The 18,351-nt window shown below is 38.0% G+C and overlaps 1 protein-coding gene across 6 annotated transcripts in view; it reads right to left on the bottom strand.

The window, feature by feature from the left end:
• Window positions 1-18,351, bottom strand: part of PTPN4 (protein tyrosine phosphatase non-receptor type 4) — a 114,920-nt gene that overhangs the window by 17,593 nt on the left and 78,976 nt on the right. For all 6 annotated transcript variants that reach the window (XR_014024967.1, XR_014024968.1, XM_081316515.1 and 3 more), the window contains 9 exons: window positions 15,647-15,812; window positions 14,719-14,802; window positions 14,570-14,626; window positions 9,964-10,120; window positions 5,789-5,955; window positions 3,010-3,100; window positions 2,869-2,930; window positions 2,450-2,596; window positions 528-656 (listed from right to left, as the gene is read on the bottom strand). Coding sequence is in view for 4 of the 6 variants with exons in the window: in XM_081316515.1 (XP_081172641.1) it covers window positions 528-656; window positions 2,450-2,596; window positions 2,869-2,930; window positions 3,010-3,100; window positions 5,789-5,955; window positions 9,964-10,120; window positions 14,570-14,626; window positions 14,719-14,802; window positions 15,647-15,812 (1,060 nt within the window). In the remaining 2 variants the exon portion in view is untranslated. The remainder of the gene's footprint in view (window positions 1-527; window positions 657-2,449; window positions 2,597-2,868; window positions 2,931-3,009; window positions 3,101-5,788; window positions 5,956-9,963; window positions 10,121-14,569; window positions 14,627-14,718; window positions 14,803-15,646; window positions 15,813-18,351) is intronic.

Here is an 18,351-nt window from a genome sequence, read left to right as displayed (position 1 = left end):
TTATTTATTCTTTAAGAATAAATAATAGCAAAATAATTAAAATCTAATTTCTGATAATGTATTAATAGTCCTTTGTTTGGAATAAAATATTAGCAATAGTATGCTGTTTTAGGAATCTCTCCATTGTGACAGGGAAAAAAAAGTAAAAAGGATATGGAAGAAATGAAGTTATATGGCGAGTTGAATTCAAAGAGTGACATTAGACCAACGATCAAGAAGTAAACAATACTCCAGTCAAGGAACCAACAACTCAGACAAACAAGCTGACAGTAAACAACAGGCTAATTGAGAAACCACCAGACCATCCCACAGCACTGACAGGGCAAGCCACTGGTATATAAATGAAAGCCAGCCCCATTCCCTTCTAGAAGTGATGATGTTATTTAGTTTGGTAATGAAATGTCTGCAAGAAAACAATCAACAACCAAACTTGAAGAACACCAAGGACACATAGTTCAACCAATTCCATCATTTGCCTTCAGGTACTGGATTTCACAAAATTGGATCAATTAGATGGAATGTCTCACCTCTAAATTAAATAATGTCATCTCTCTGAAGACATAGGCAGGATTTCCTTCTTCTGAATGGCAGGTGACTTGGAAATTTCCATATAAAGAGCTTCCGCCAGGCTCTGGCCAGTATTGATGACATTTTACCTAAAGTCAATAGATTTTTATTATTATTATTGTTAGGGCTCGTCACAGAGTCAGCTAGATGTTCAGACTAGATTTGGCATTTTTTAATCCACCTATCGAATCCTTCCCAGAGACCTGAGATATGTTGTTTATTGGTGTTAAAGGTATCAGGATGAAAGCAGCTTTTTGCAACTGACTGATGGCGATTTTCTCAATATTATTATTATTGCTACTTCTATTAAAAAGTTTTCTACATACAAGTAGTCCTCAACATACAACATAACTGAGCCTGGAATTTATATTAATGATGCAGGTCACTTTTAGAAACTAGTAGGATAAAGTAAAAATAATAATTATATAATAACGCATTTTTATATTCCTCAGATGATCAATCCTAGTGACAGCCATGTTAGATTTGGCTTAACTGGATAAAATTCTTTCACATTTTATAACTACATTTAATATAGGAACACATTCTTTTCAAACTGTTGGAAACTGATTGGCATTACTGTTATGTATCATCACAATACTGATTTTTTTCTTCTTCTTAGTATTTCCTTGCAAGTGTAGGGCTGCTTTTTGGAGGGGTGGGAGGGTGATCAACCAAATATTGATCCATTGATTGCAACAGGAATTGACTGAATGGTTTGTCACCCAAGCCTGAGCAACTCATGAGCTGAATGTCCCAAGTTATTCAGACTGCTTTCATGCCTAAGGTGTGGTAGAACTCATAATCTCCTGGTTTCCACCCTGGTGCCTTCATCACTACACTAAACCGGCTCTCCATCACAATACTGAATTTGATATTACTAATTTGTTCACTCTGCAACATGTTGCTCAAAGCAGTTGCTAATAAATGGAAAGCTCAGCATAGAATATTATTAAATACAGGCTGCATAACTATTCGCATTCTGGAAAAGATTCAAAAAAAGCAGTCAACTAGTACTGGACTTAGCCTCCTCCAAAATCTTTTAACAACGCAGTAGCATTTATTGGCTTTCTAAATGTTGTCCAGGAACTAATTCAATGCACTTTCTAGGGTAAGCTAAAAAAAATGGCATTATCTTGTCACTTGTAAAAATGGCTTTTGACAGACCAAAAGAAAGTCTTCTCTGAACATAGAAGCTGTAGTAATATATTAGAAGAGTTCTCACAGATAAAAAAATCTTATTTTTTTATTTCAGAGGAACAACCAGAATATTCAATCAACATATAAAGCTGCACCTAATGCAATGTCTTAAGATTACTTTTTGAATTGAATGGCTTGGCTAAATCTTTTAGTCATGTCATCATATATTTTAGATCTGACCATTCAGGAAAGAAGTTTCAAACTAACTCATAATTTGTTATTTTAAAACTTATTCTTAAACTAAGAATTAGTTTTCTATTTTTAAAGAATTACCTAATTTATACTTAATTAGTCAATTTATAATTTATTTTGACAACTTTCTTGGGAATGTATGGTACGAGTACAGTTTTTCTAGTAGTGAATATTTCTAAAGAGTGAACAGTATAGTACAGCAATTTAATTTAACATGGGACCCTGGCAAGGTAACATGCCATTTTTTTCCCATTTTAATGAAGAGCTGTAGCATACCATCGTAGCACTATTATAAAATGTGATCTATGTTGCATGCTAATGTTCAATTTTACCCCATTCAATTTGAGAAAATATTAAAAATGACCAATACCAAATATTTAATCAAGTTATAGTTCAATCTCAAATACTGACACAGTTTAGAAAGAACAAATTTCTAAATAAAAGCCAGCCTCTTGGCATCTATTAGTTGTAAAAGTTTCAATTGAGGACTTACTCTGCCCCTTTCCACTTGAGTGGTTAACATAACAACCATCGAGGAGCTTTGTTCCCAGGTCATCTGCCAAAAATCTGGGCAAGTGTTGGGCAAAGGACCTTGACAAGCAATGTATTTATTGATTATACTGGAAGAAGGAATTTCCATCTAAAAATAAAAGACATTTGCAAAAAATGTTTAGAGATGTCAAAACTTTACATGCTCTTAATTAGATCAAATTTCATTTCAAGACAAGGCTAGGAAATATATTAAAATATATACAAGAGTTTCTGCATTTATAGTGAATGCAGGAACTTTGGCCAGTTTGTAACTTGTTGAAGTAAATCAGATAATTATTTTTATAGTTTTTACATCTAAAATGTTGAGCTATTTTACCTTGGAAACAGAAAATAAAGAAAAAAATGTAAATGTCAACTCACATTTATATAATTTGCATTGATGTAATCATCATTACTGTTTAAAATGACCCGTGTAGCATCATCTGAAATAAAGACAAACATTTAATTTTTCAAATGACAACTAAAGACAATGTGTTTGCTTACACATAAAAAAGTACTTACAAGGCGAAATGTCTCTGTATCTATTTTTGGAAATATTTTGAGGTAATTTGGCACAAGACATTGTCATCCCAGGCTTCTTCCTATAAAGTTGCTAAATAGCAACAAATGATTAGATAACAAAAACAGAGTATCAGTAATGAGACAGCATGTTCAGCTAACATAATTCACAACAATATGTTCCTGCCTATAAATCATAAAGTACAAATTGTTTTTGTTCATTGCATTTATATTGCAATGTAAGTTAAAAGACCCTTAATTGTATATATCAATATAAAACATCAACGGTACAGATTTAAAAAAAATACAAAAATAATAAATGGCATCAGTCCCTGAACACTATAGGAACACCTGTTTTAAGTTGTTTGTGGATGGCAATTAGGGATGAGGCCAACCTAATTTCAGCCAGGAGACCTTTCCAAAAGCCAGCATTGTCACTTTCTAACCTCTGTCTCTTTCACTTCCTAAGAGTGGGGTCCCACCAGCCACTTCTTCTGAAATAATCATACAGTTTGGGCCAATTCTAGTTGGGAAATGTGGTCCTAAACGTATCCTGATGCTAAGCCTTAAAAGGCTTTATTAATAAAAATTAACATTTTAAATTTCACTCACACATTTATTGTTCACAGCACAAGTGTAATGTGCTCCCAATGCCCTGTGTTTGTTAGTGAATTCATGGGCTGCTATGTTTTGGACTATTTGCACCTTCTGAATAGTTTTTAAAGACAGCTCCAAGTACATGTTACAACAGTCCAGATGGATGGCAATAATAACATGAAAAACTGTAGAAAAGTCCTCCCACACAAGATAGGCCACTATTGTACCATTTAGAATAGAATAGAGCTGGAAGAGACCTTGGAGGTCTTCTAGTCCAGCTCCCTGCTCAAGCAGGAGAACCTATACCATCTCAGACAAGTGACTGTCTATAGCCTCTTCTTAAAAATCTCCAGTGATGGAGCGCCCACAATTTCTGAAGGCAAGCTGTTCCACTGGTTAATTGTCCTCACTGTCAGGAAGTTTCTCCTTAATTCCAGGTTGCTTCTCTGTTTGATCAGTTTCCAACCATTGTTTCTCATTCTTCCCTCTGGTGCTTTGGAGAATAATTTGATCCCCTCTTCTGTGTGGCAGCCCCTCAAGATACTGGAACACTGCTATCATGTCTCCCCTATTTCTTCTTTTCTTTAGACTAGCCAAACCCAAATCCTGCAGCCGTTCTTCATATGTTTTAGTGTCCTTTAATCATCTTAGTTGCTCTTCTCTGAATTTTTTCCAAACTCTCAACATCTTTTTTGTGATATGGTGACCAAAATTGGCTGCAGTATTCAAGGTGTGGTCTTACTAGGGTTTTATAAAGCGGTACTAATACTGCGTGTGATCTTGATTCTATGCCTCTGTGTATACAACCCAGGATTGTATTAGCTTTTTTGGCTGCTGCTGCACACTGCTGGCTCATGGTCAAGTGATCGTCCGCTAGGACTCCAAGGTCCCTCTCACAGTTACTGTTTTTGAGCCAGGCCTCACCCAATTTGTATTTGTACCTTTGATTTTTCCGGCCTGAATGTAAAACTTTGCTTTTCTCCACATTGAAACATTTTGTTGGATAGGGCCCATTGTTCAAGTTTGTCAAGATCTTTTTGGATCCTGAGTGTGTCTTCTGGGGTGTTGGCTACTCCTGCCAGTTTGGTGTCATGTGCAAATTTGACGAGTTCCCCTTCAATTCCCTCATCTAAGTCATTGATGAAGATACTGAAGAGTACTGGGTCTAGGACGGAACCTTGTGGTACCCCACTGTTAACTTCTTTCCATGTGGATGTAGTGCCATTGAGGACTACTCGCTGAGTACGGTTTGCCAGCCAGCTACAGATCCATCTAGTGGTAATGCTGTCTATTCCACCAAGGAGTAGGTTGTGGTCTATTTTATCAAAAGCCTTACTGAAGTATAAGTATACTATGTTCACAGTATTTTGCTGGTCTATCTTTGTCGAAGAATGAAATAAGATTGGTTTGCCATTTAAGGCTTTTATGCCTGTCCGTGGGTATGTTTCCTGCACCTCCTGAATGTTTTTTTCCCCATCTCTGCCCACCTCACTGTTTGTTTTCTTGGGATTTATGATTGGGTTTGGGTTCTAGAGATTCTGTCGATTGGTCACCCTCCTCCCTCAATTTTAGTTTAAAGTCCTCCTGATGAGTTGGGCCAGTCTTTTTCCGAGTACATTTTTCTCTCTGTTTCCTCCCTTTTATCTTCTCAAACTACTTCTGAACAGATGTGGCCTTTTTCCAATGTCAGAAATTAAAGAACAAATGAATGAATAAAACTGAAAGTGCAGTCCTGCAAAAATACACTATCTACCTCGGTCTTAAAGCATATATTTTAGATTAGACCAAGGCAATATCTGATCTACATTTGCACATCTACATTTCAATATATTTTGTACTAGATACAGATATTATATAGCTTTGCAGTAACTTTGTATTCACTGAATAATAATAATATTCCTATTTTATTCAAGAGGGAATGTATAAAATACTAGCTAGGAAAAGTTCAGAGAAACTTAAGTTTATTAAAAACGTTTGCCTTCAATGTGAAGATTTAGATTAATTGGATAATTATGCTATCCTAAAAATAAAAAATAAAAATCTAAGAAAATAATTTCAATGAAGCAATGCAAATATTTTGCCAGGCATTTCTTAATCTAAATTGAATCTGTGGCTTTTTAAAAATCCAAAATTCACAACTGGAAAGTGCATACACAAACATAAACTCTAGAAATACATTACTTACATCAAACTGAGCCAAGACTGTTCCAGTGATAAGCCCTTCTGCCAGCTGAAACATTGATTCTCTCAGAGCATTATCATCATGGTGAATTCCATCAAGTGGGCACTTGTCAGGTATGTACTGGAAATCTGGCTCACTTTCTAGCTTTTCTTCTACTACATCGTAAATAGCTATAATAAACCGAAAGTAGCAGAATTACTAAAACAAGGAGTCAAACTGTATTCCTTTGGAAACAAATATATTTAGGTAATGTTTTTGTTGAGAACACAACATTACAGCATGGTATAAAAGTATTGTGTGAGGTGTGAGAATACTGATTTTTTTGTTTGGATTTAAGTGGCACCTTTTTGTATACAATATTTTGCTGCAGACTATTATTAAAATATATCAGCAGAGGAACTTAGAAACATGAGCTTCAAAATAACATGAGAGAACAGAAGTAGAGCTATTATAATAGTTTACATGAGAAACCAACTGCCTTTGGCTCTCTCCATCTTACTCAGCTGGCAGCATACTGCTGAATTTTTTGTCTAAAATGGTCAGATAAGAACTGTAACTTTTTCTACCTTTCTTCCCCATTTCCCCATTATCAGACAGCGACTGATAAGCACTAAGCTAGAAAGCAGCAGGCTGTGAGTTCAAGTCCCGGCTTAGCTATGGAAACCAGCTGGGTGACTTTGGGCCAGTCACTGTCTCTCAGCCCAACTCACCTCACAGGGTGGTTGTTGTGAGGAAAACAGAGGAAGGTGTGTTGGATATTGTTCCCCGCCTTGAGTTATTTGTAAAAATAATAAAGACAGGTTGCAAACAAACATATTTGTATATTATTCTTGAAATTTTTACTATTCTTGGAACTTGAAAAATGCTCCGAATAGGGTCAGGATGTACATCTCAGGTCTTGACCGTTCTACAGGTGGGCCTTGATTTTGACCTGCAATCACGTTAGTCCTGATGCCAAGGAGCATGGGATCTTTCTCAGCCCTTCCTTGTTAGATGTTTTGTGCCAGCCATGGCAGTTACCCAAAAAGGTCATCAGATGGAAGCAAAGAGGCTTCTTTGCTTCCACTGATGAGTCAGGGGTCCCAGGCCCCTACAGCCCCATTGGCGAGAGTGTTTTATGGTTAGGGAGGGGCTGAGACCCCCCATAAATACCTCTGCTCAGGGGCTGCTCTTTGTTCTTGTTCTTTCTTTCTCTCATGCATGCATTCTCTCTCTATCATACAAGCATGGATGCCTCCATGCCATATAGCTCTTTCTATATAATCTATCGATGAATAAAGCTTCATAATGATTGCATCTCTGCATCCTGCCTCTTTTACTTGGAAGCACCTTAACGATCCATCGATCTCTCGTGAGTTCATCTCACATTCCTCACATCTAGAGATTCCATATTAGGAATCTTAAATGATTTACTCATGATTTACCACTACCCATCATGGAGCCTTCCGTTAGTTTTTCAAACCTCTCTGCAAAGCAATAATAAAGCCTCAGCCAGATGATGACAAGACTTGACTGATAAAACAATCTACATCCTTCAGTCAGATGCCATTACTCTGTATCTAAACTCAGTCTGTATCTTCAGCTAGAAAATACTGGAACAAACTAGACCTCACACAGGTTATCAGGATCTGCTTGTGAAGAACACAGAATCCCAGGGTCTTTGAGAGGCTTCTTGCCAACTATGAAATCCAGATGGCTCGGGGCTTGCTCAGACTAACGTATGACATTCAGAATAAGCCATCCCAGAAGGAATTATAGCCTAGTCCACTAGAAATGCAGGTATTTCAGGTAATTCCTTTCTCTATATTCTTATAGTTTTGAAATCTGCTTCAGAGGATTCCTTTCACCCTTTACATTAGGAATCACACAGTAGACTAGAATCTCCTGCCCAAGATTTGAGCAGGGGAAAAGGAAGGTTGTAATTTTTTACTAGATTTCATGGTATTCTCATTTAACAATTATCCTCCATATGTTTCCTATCTGAAACAGCATGCGTTTGACACTTATGTGCCAGACAGTATTTGTGGAAAACAAGCATATTTTATTAGTATTGGTTAGAACAAAAACAAAACTGGAAAAATGTGGAGGTGGAAATTATGGTTTTTGCTTTTTAATTTCAAACTCTTTCATTTAAACTAATGCTGCTTTTAGCAGTTTGGCGAGTTAAAATAGAACACATTCTTTCTCATGGCCATGATATAGAAAATTGAATTCAAAACACATACACAAATAATGGATTAAAGTTATACTCTCTTGCTTGTTGACCTAGTGCAGTAATTTCAACCTGCTTAGCTCGTTTTATTTCCGGTTATATTCTTCTACTAAATGTTCCTATATTGTCACTGAGCAATAAACCAGAATTAAGTATCTCATACCCAGCCAACAAGATGCCACAATGGGTTACACAGAAGCTTATTAAGAAAATATTATATTCATCTGGCTTAAGAGAAAAAATTAAAAATGAGATACTTAAATGTAAAATGCACTGGTTCAGACTATAAGTCACATTTGGTTCAATGAGGCTTGCTTCCAAAGAAATGAATATAAGACAGCATTCTTAATTTTGGAACACTAATTGCCCAAAGCTAAAGCAGCTATAAAAAGTAAAGGAAGCTTTCTTTTTAAAAAGTGGAATTTTTGCCAAAATGATGAAAGCACAAAGGTCTGTAACTTTCATTAAGAACAATATGATGAGCAACAATATATTGGTACAAATAATAAAAGAAACAATTACGAAAAGATCAGAAGCAGGAAATAGACAAGAAAGGAAGTTCTCTAAGGATAATAAAAATTGAGTAAAATAAGAGAAATAACTATTAGAAAAAAATCTATGATTTGATGCATATTTCATATTTGTAATTTCTAGTTTCCCATTTCAGTTAATATCACAATAAGAGAATGAAACAGTAGCAAAATGTTCCAGGGAACTTCTTTAGTGAAAAGACAAATATTTCTGGATTTTTTTAGGGGAAAAAGTAACATGAAAAGATATATCAGACATACACATAAAACGATTAATGAACAAGCAGGAAAAGTTCTCTTTATATAAAGTTCTCCAGGACAGCTTTAGATTTGGGCTGGGGAAGAAAGAAAACTTATTCATGTATTAATTCGAGGAATACAAAGCAGCAAGCCATGATGATAACTATGGATGTACATGTTTCTTTAAACAAATTAACAGAAGATACCCAAAAGAAAATCTTGCTTATAGATAATGATGGGATGAATAGATAAATGTTTGTAATTTAGATAGGGTGGAGTTACTAAATTTGTTTATACTTTTGTGATGTTCAAAATCATTTCTTTATATATCTCTTTTCTCTCTATTATATTCTTTCTTTACTCTTTACCTTTCCTTTATCTTGTACTTCTTAGTTTCTCTATATGTTCTTTAAGTTTAGTTTGCATAAGATTCTATTATAATCCAAATTCTTTTAAAAATGTATACAGTATGTAGACCTATTTACAATTCTAAGTAATGTTTTCAAACTAAACAATTATTCCAAAGTAATAAGGCATAATAAAAAAAAGATAAAGGAATCCCTGCAGATTTTACTCCACTGGTTGTTGCTGACTCTAGGGGGCAGTGCTCATCTCCATTTCAAGGCCACTGAGCCTACGCTCTCTGAAGACATTTCTGTGGTCATGTGGCCAGTGTGATGTCACAGGGCGCTGTTATCTTTTCAATGAAGTGGTAGCTATTTATCTACTTGTGTTTGCATGCTTTCAAACTGCTAGGTTGGCAGGAGCTGGGACACGTGGCACTCGGGTCTCGAACCTGGCTGCTGGCCTTCCAGCCGACAAGCCCAGCATCTTAACCACTGAGCCACTGCGCCACCCCTAATAAGGCATAAAGATGAAAGCAAATTCCTTCTTAGGTTGTTTATGTTGAATTAATTTGTCATATCTAGAACATTCAACAGTCTCAACATTTGAACTAGCAGATTAGGACAATTATATAATGTTCACTGAACTATTTAATCAATGTGCACTCTATTAGAGGGCAAACACTGATTTGGCTATTTTTTATATAGAAGAGCAGCTGATAATTTAAATCACACTAAAACAATGAATATATAAGGACAATAGGCAGAATAAATCTCACAACAAATGCTCTAATGACAGCATAGGATAACAGGGAAAAAAGAAGCATGTTTTATACAGGTAAAATTACTCACCATTGGGTCGAACTAGGAGTACAAGTTCCCCTGAGTGCCGCTCACAGCTAGCTTTAATAAACATAACAACTTGATCGTGGGTGTGTTCTGATATATCCCTGCCGTTGATCAGTACAACCTGGTCTCCTTCATTCAAACGAGGGACACAAACATCTGCCTGCAACATGAAATAAAGTTTTACTCCAGTTGATAAGAGAAGTGCCTTTTCTTTTTAAATTAACTGCTTAAAAACACAAAATGGACATACTGAAGAATTAGATAGAATGCTAAATCATAGTCCAGTATACAAATGCCCATACTTGTTTAATATACTCTGCCCACTGGAGTAGTTGTGGGAAAGATTTTGGAAGTTTTCACTTTTTTAAATCAATTGCAGATTGTAGCAGCATGTGATCCTGGACAAAAAGAAAAGCAAGCTTCAAATAATACTTTATGAAATTGACTTGTCTCCCCTAACCATAATTTATCAAAAACATATTGAACTACACTTATTCAATAACAGGAGCTTTTAATATTTCCCTCATTGCTGTGTTTGAAGAGGAAAAGCAGAAGGATACAATCAGTATCATAATATTATGTACTTCAGAGTTACACATCTAAATACAGCTGTTAAACAATCCAGTTTATGTCATATCGAAATAATAAACTCAAAAATAATCTTATTGTGTTGCTTTGGCATTGCTTATTTTATGGTTTTATTATTTTACTTCTGTTCTGTTTATACTTTCATTTTATTTGTTTTTATTATTGTAAGCCACCTGGTGACAAATAAATTTAACAAATAATTAGAACTAATAAAGAGAAAATTGTACAGTAACATTTTAAGAGTTCCCTGATGTAATCGTTTAATATTCACACCATCACAAATAGAAATTTTGATTGCTCACCAGCAAAGCACAGAAGAATCTATTTAATACAATAGGGAACTGAATTACAATGATAAATAAGCTACTTTAAAGCAAATATCAAGGTTAGTAGCTATGGACGTCCTGCCTTCCACCAATTTGTGTTAACATCATTTTAAAAGAATCTAAATACCGTATATACTTGAGTATAAGCCGAATTTTTCAGCCCACTTTTTGGGCTGAAAAATTCCACTTCGGCTTATACTCCAGTCAACAAAAAAACTTACTGAGGACTTGTGCGCGGCCGAGGCTTTGGTGCTTCCGGGATCGCGCGCACCTCTCCCAAGCCACCGCCGTCCGGAGACCTGCCGACGTTTGGGGAGGTTTGGGGAGGTGCGCACCTCCCCAAACCTCCCCAAACGTCGGCAGGTCTCCGGACCTCCGCGCCCTGCCTGCCTGCTTCTTTCCGCAGCAGAAAGAAGCAGGCAGGCAGGGCGCGGAGGTCCAGAGACCTGCCGACGTTTGGGGAGGTTTGGGGGTGCCCAAACCTCCCCAAACTTCGGCAGGTCTCCGGACGGCGGCGGCTTGGGAGAGGTGCGTGTGATCCTGGAAGCACCGAAGCCTCGGCCGCGCGCAAGTCCTCGGTAAGCTCCGGGCGGTCACTTGCTTCACGTCTCCTGAGGGAAGGGGGGGCGACTGGAGCGGGCGTGTTTCCTCGCCTGCTGGGCGCCGCGATTTGCCCGGGGAACGCGCGGGCCCCGAATGGCAGCGTGGAGCGAGGAAGCGGACAGCCAGGGCTTCCCCGAGAGCCGCGGCCACACAGGGTATTCCTGTGTATTCAGGCTTGCAAAATGGCGGATCGAGCCTCTGCTGGCGGCAGAGGCTTGCAGAGCGCGGATCCAGCCTCCGCCGGCGGCGGAGGCTTGCAGAACGGCGGATCGGCTTATACTCGAGTCAATAACTTTTTCCAGTTTTTGGGGGTGAAATTGGGGTCTCGGCTTATACTCGAGTCGGCTTATACTCAAGTATATACGTGTTGTGACTCAGGGCCAGCCTGTGGGTCCGGCAGCCGGCTCAGATGTCTCGGATGACTCAGATGAGGGGGAGGAGGAGGGTGTGGAAGACGAACTGGCTGATGATGGCTTGGAGGCTTCGCAGAGCCCCCAGCCGGGGCCCTCTTCTCAGCTGCGTGAGCCCGATAGTGCGGAGGATGATGACCCACAGCTGGCCCTGTTCAAGGACGCCCGACGCAGGAGGCAGTCGAGCAGGAACAAACAGAGAAAGGCTGTGGGACTCCTCGGGAGGAGGCACAGGGAGGCCACGCCCTGAACTCTAAATAAAAGGAGTGTTTGGGGAAGGGCTGGTTGCTGAAAGCAACCCTTCCGTTTGAGGATTCAAGTTCCAGTGTTTTTGTTTCTTGTTCTGTTGTTTGAGTAATAAATCTTGGCAGACGCTTTCCAGCCTTAGACGCTCTCCAGTCTCTACTGTTTGAACAGGGGTTTGCCTTATTGCAAGGCCGGTAGCAGGCTGGTTCAGAACAATACGGTAAGTGGGCATCATCATATCTAAAGACCTGAAAAGTGCTTATTTTTCTTTATCCCTCTAAAGTTCCCTGCATTTATTTTATTTAATTTATTTATTTAATTTAATTTTTATACCGCCCTTCTCCCGAAGGACTCAGGGCAGTGTACAGGGCAATACAATAAAATACAATATATAAAAATTAAAAAAATATTAAATACAACAGCCCAATTCAATAAATTAATACAAAGCGTTAAAATACCCCTAAACCCATCAGACCAGGCCGGTTTGTTCAAATAAATATGTTTTTAGGTCACGTCGGAAGGAGCGAAGGTCGGGAGCTGTCCGGAGCTCCACCAGTAAACGGTTCCAAAGGTCTGGCGCGCCCACAGAGAACGCCCTCCCCCTGGGGGCCGCCAGTCAACACTCTTTGACCGACGGCACCCTAAGAAGGCCCTCTCTGTGGGAGCGCACTGGACGAAGGGAAGTTGATGCCGGCAGCAGGTGCTCCCGTAAGTAACCCGGACCCATGCCATTTAGGGCTTTATAGGTCGTAACCAGCACCTTGAATTTAGCTTTATTGGAAGACCCCCCAAATATTGTATTAGAGAGAAAAACCTTTTCTCTACATTTTCCATACGATTCTTATGTTGCATTCTTAGACAATGTTCACCTTACCCACTGTGTTTCCAACATATTAAACATTTCATAGCATCTTATAGAGATGGGAAATTGGAGCAAGGTAAAAAATAATCACTTAACACAAGTATCTGAGGGGACCTAAATATTTACAAATGTAGTCCTTGACTTACAAATGCAACTGAGTTTGGATTTCTAGTCGTCATTATGATAGTAAATCAAAGCAACATGACCAGACCAGATTTTATATTTTTTAATGTAATCACTACATGATCATTAAGTGAATCCTAGGTCGTTAAGCAAGCATGTTGGTAGTAAACAAGAACCCATTCTTCTGAATATTTTTTTGGCCAGAAACTGGAAAAAACTTTGCAAATCACAGTGATGTGACCATGGGTGCTACAACTGATCCAAAAGACGAGCTGATGCCAAGTGCCCAAAATATGGTCTTGTGAATGTGGGGAAGGGTGCGTGAAATAACAGATTAGGACAGCCAGAAGTGCTTTTTAGCCATAAAGCACCTATTATGGTCTCATTATAATTTCAAGCAGTTATTAAGCGGTCGGTTATAAATCAAGGGACCATCTGTAAATCTTGCAAATTGATAAAAGTATAAAGAAGGGGGAAATTATAAACCAAATACTTATCTACTTCTACGAGCAACTTCTTTTACTTTTATGTTCCATTTTATTTTTATTTTTTAATGTACATAAAACTCAAGTAACAATAAAGCAAAGACCATAATATTAAGCATTAAGCTTAAAATAGAAAACTTTATTATATAATAAAATAATGTAATGCACTTTGCAGGTATTAATGCTACACTCGATTCTAGAGGTACAATTTAAATAACCTTATGTTCATTAACGTTATCATTTCAGAAATCATAGTTAATAGTGATATATTTTTTAATCTTTAAAGGTTTAAGTTTTTTAAATCATCATAGTAGTAATAATCTCTAGTTAATTAATATAAGCAGTCCTCGCTTCATGACTGCCTCAATTAGTGACTGTTTAAAATTACAATGGTGCTGAAAAAGTAACTCTATGACTGGTCCTTGCATTTACTACTGTCACAGCATCCCTGCAGTCAAAAGACCAACATTCTGGCACTTAACAAACAGTGGACTGACAACAGCATCCCAGGGTCACCTGACTGCCATTTCAATGCTTTACAGTTGGCTTCTGACAAGCAGTCAATGGAGACACCAACAGTAAAATCACAAGTCACAGTCTTACTTAACAATTGTGGGTGATTTGCTTAATAACTATGGCAACAGTGAGATCATAAGTCTCAATTAGTTAAGCAAGCACTGCCCTTATTACATAAATACTGAATCCAAATTATATAATGTATAACTTGCATCTTATAATACAATAAAGTATTTTGTTTAAAAAACCCTAAGAACTAGGAAGTTTAAAAGTTTTCCTCTGATTAGATAAAGTAAATTATAATTCTTACATCCCAAGCTTCCATTTCCAATGTTAAAATGATGCATCAGAATTCGCTGTTATGAAATAGTTGTATAGAAATAAAAAAATAAACAAAGTATTGAATGTTAACCATATATATCATTGCGAACTTTCTTTGATCAGACTTACAGGTGTTCCGGGAGCCACCCTAGACACAATGACAGGCATCTTCTGGTCATATCCACCCTTTTGAAAGAAACATAAATAATGAAAAAATGTAAAAATAAAACCCTCTCTAAGTATTAAAGTAGCCAAAGATATAATAAAATTCTTAATACCTTTACATTGAAACCAAATCTGCCATTTTCATCAGGTCTTATTCTGATTAGAACAAGATTGTCATGAGGAATCCCACCATTTGGCTGAAAATGAAAACAAAGTAATTTGGCTAATGAAATGTCTGCAAGAAAACAAGCAAGCTCAGAGAGCACCAAGGACCCCTCAAACTAAGTATTGTTTACACTAATGCCAACTTCTATTAAAGAGCCACAGCTGAATTTTAGAAAGATCTATAATTTCTTATTACTAAACTGTTTCCTCTTCTAATAATTGGAGCTCAATTGTTTTTCATGGAGTTACGATCATGTAAGCAGAAAATTACAAAGGGCATAAAGAAAGAGAATATGTAATCTGATTTTAAACACACTGAGATACAGTAGAAAACAAACCAGCAAACCTAGGTTGAGCCCTTCTGCTTCTCAGAGTCTTTCAGCTTTCTGAGATACGTAGAGAGGAAGGAGAATCTTTTCCTGATAGATAGACATGGCTGAATGCTCAAAAACAGGGACTCAGTATTTGGGATTTGCAGATTGCAGTTTACCATAGTATCCCATGGCTAGGAAAGAATTGTGCGCAGAAACAGAAATATATAGCTTTTTTTTTCTCCTTCTGGACAAATCTCTGCAGTTTATCTGGTAAGGTTTTTCGGAAGTGATTTCCCATTGACTCTTTCCTAGGGTTGAGAGAAAGTGGCCGGCCCAAGATCACCCAGCTAGCTTTGTGCCTAAGGCAGGACTAGAACTCTCCTGGTTTCTAGCCTGATGCTTTAATCACTACATCAAGCTGTCTCTCTAATATGTAGCTAATACAAATTAACATGAAGTATCATTTAACAGATTTATAAATTACAATAATTGAAAACAATGTACATAAGCCCTATTGTTATTAATCTATTCAAATCAAACGAGTGTGGGGGGAAAATCTTACAGTAGATTTTTCAGGAGACGAGGAAGAATCGTCATCATATGTTTCATTTATATGGTTATCCAATTCTATCTGTGAATGTGAATAATGAATTTGGTTCCAACTATTCTTTTTAGACTGTTTCGGTGGCAGTGCAGGTGGTTGGCCATCTATAGGGGTCTCTTGATACCTACATATAACATTAGAAAATAAAAAGATGTTTTTGAAATTTACACGTTAAAAAGAATGCATCTTTAAGACAACTACAGCATATGGGTATGTGAATTAAAGTACGAGTCCTCAGCAACTGACATAAATAACCAATAGAACAGAAGATGGGACTTAAATGTAACCTGATTAAAAGCTGGTTGGGGGGGGAGGTTTCCTACTTGCTTCTTGCCTGCTGCCACGCTGTATCTTTGAGAAGAATTTCTTAGAAAAAGGCAAGAGACCCAAGGAGGACTTCATGCAGGCCAAAAGGGATTGCATTGGGAAGAAATCAGGTAGATATAGTTTATACAAGAGCTGTAATTTCTGCATGTAATTTGTCAAGAACTAGTCCAGCCTTTCAGTGAAAACACTTAATTTTTGCACATTGTTTATATTCATGATTCCAATTATAAATTAGGAAAAAAATGGAACTTGCAATAAAATGTTATTTTGTGCACATACTGTTTTATTTCTCTTCACTTCAGTATCCAAATCTGGTCAGTTTTCCAGTCCCACTTAATATGTACAGTTTTTATTAAATTATAGATTTTTTCCCTTTATGCTTTTACTTCAGTTTATGTGCAGGTATATATGTCTATACTTCTGAGCTTCCCGGAACATACCATGTTTCCCCTGAAAATAAGACTGGGTCTTTTCTTTTCTTTTTGCCTCCAGAAGAGGCACCAGGTCTTATTTTCAGGGGGTGTCTTTTATACTCACCTCCAGCACCGACAGCCCTGCACAGCAGATCCACTTCTTCTTCCACAGTCAGGCTTTCTGGAAGGCCTATGCAGCTGAGTACCAAGCTATGAATTCAATCTTTAGCTCAGTCCTCAGCTGCATAAGACTTTCGGAACTGAGCTACGGATTGAATCCATAGCTCGGTTCTTGGCTGCAGAGGCCTTCCGGAAAGGCCTGTGACTGAGAAATGCAGGCTTGGCTGCAAAAGACGCTTCAGAAGAAGTGGGCCGGCGAGGAGAGGCCTGGCTGCAAGGTAAGCGGGTGCGGGGCGCATGGGGCAGCTCCACACCCCACCCTAGCTTGCTTTTTAGGTGTGCCTCACCCCAAAACTAGGGCTTATTTTCGGGGTAGGGCTTATATTAAGCCCACCCCCAAAAAACAAGCTAGGGCTTATTTTTGTGGTAGGCCTTAATTTCGGAGAAACCCAGTAGTAATATCTTTCTCTTGCAAAGGATGATTTTTGCTAAGTATCGACAGACATATACACAGAGGTTGAGTTAATTACTACATATAGGATGGCTTCATAATACACTTACTTGTAGAAATTTCCTCCCCCTTTAAAAATATATATACCATTTTAAATATCTATGGAGATTCTCAGTCATCCAGGTCATGGTTGCCCAAAAGTGCTTTTTCAAGAGGCAACTGGACTTTCTTGTTTTTTCTTTGAAGACGTTTCACTTCTCACCCAAGAAGCTTCTTCAGCTCTGGTGGGGAATGGAAAGATTTATACTCCTTGAAGACAGCTGGTCATTTGCATTCTTTTAGAGAGTCGTTCAGGCCACTTGGAGGTTTTTCTGTGTCCTCAGGATCATCCGAGTAGTGCAAATGGGTGTGGCACTACTCAGGTGACCCTGAGGACAAAGGTAAACCTCCAAGTGGCCTCAATGACTCTCTAAAAGAATGCAAATGACCAGCTGTCTTGAAGGAGTATAAATCTTTCTATTCCCCACCATCCAGTCAGAGCTGAAGAAGCTTCTTGGATGAGAAGTGAAACGTCTTCAAAGAAAAACAAGAAAGTCTAATTGCCTCTTGAAAAAAACACTTTTGGGACAATACTATTTTAACTAATATTACTAAATTAAAAATGTAAAATTAAAATTAGGGTCAACAGAACTGTTTCTTTTTGATTCTTTTTTAATAGTGTGTTCTAAAAGGTTAATTCTGCTACTTTCTATTAGGCCACATATATGCCTTATATTCTACTACAGGGTTTCCAATGATATTCTTAAGTAAATACCCAGTTTATCATGTGCCTACATGACAAAGAATGACTGATTTCATTTCACTAGGAAAAACATCTAGGTTCCCTCTCTGGCATTTTCCAAAGGGGGGAACATTTATGCTATTTGTGGCAATCTCAGATTAAATAATAGATCAGTGCTTCCAGATATGCCCAAGAGGAAGGGGAAGGAAAAGCACCAATGGTTACAATCATAAACCAGTTATGACAGATTATCCAAAGACACCTAGATCCATTGTTACTGAAATCCAAATGCACTAGTAGAAATCTTTATGAAGTGTCTTGTAAAAGACAGTGTTCAAAGTTGGCCTGATAATATACCGTATATACTTGAGTATAAGCCGAATTTTTCAGCCCACTTTTTGGGCTGAAAAACTCCACTTCGGCTTATACTCCAGTCAACAAAAAAAAAGAACTGTCCCTTCGTTCGGAACAGGCTGCTGAGAGAAGCTGCCTCGCCTGCTGCGCCCCCAACAACCGCCGCTGCCGCTTTCCCCCCCCATCGCTCACCCGCTGCCCCCGAAAATGCCGCTGC

Source organism: Vipera berus (genome assembly GCF_964194415.1).
Source record: "Vipera berus genome assembly, chromosome: 1".
NCBI lineage: Eukaryota > Metazoa > Chordata > Lepidosauria > Squamata > Viperidae > Vipera > Vipera berus.
The sequence above is the reverse complement of the archived record's forward strand: the minus strand, read 5'-3'. Positions and strand labels throughout refer to the sequence as shown.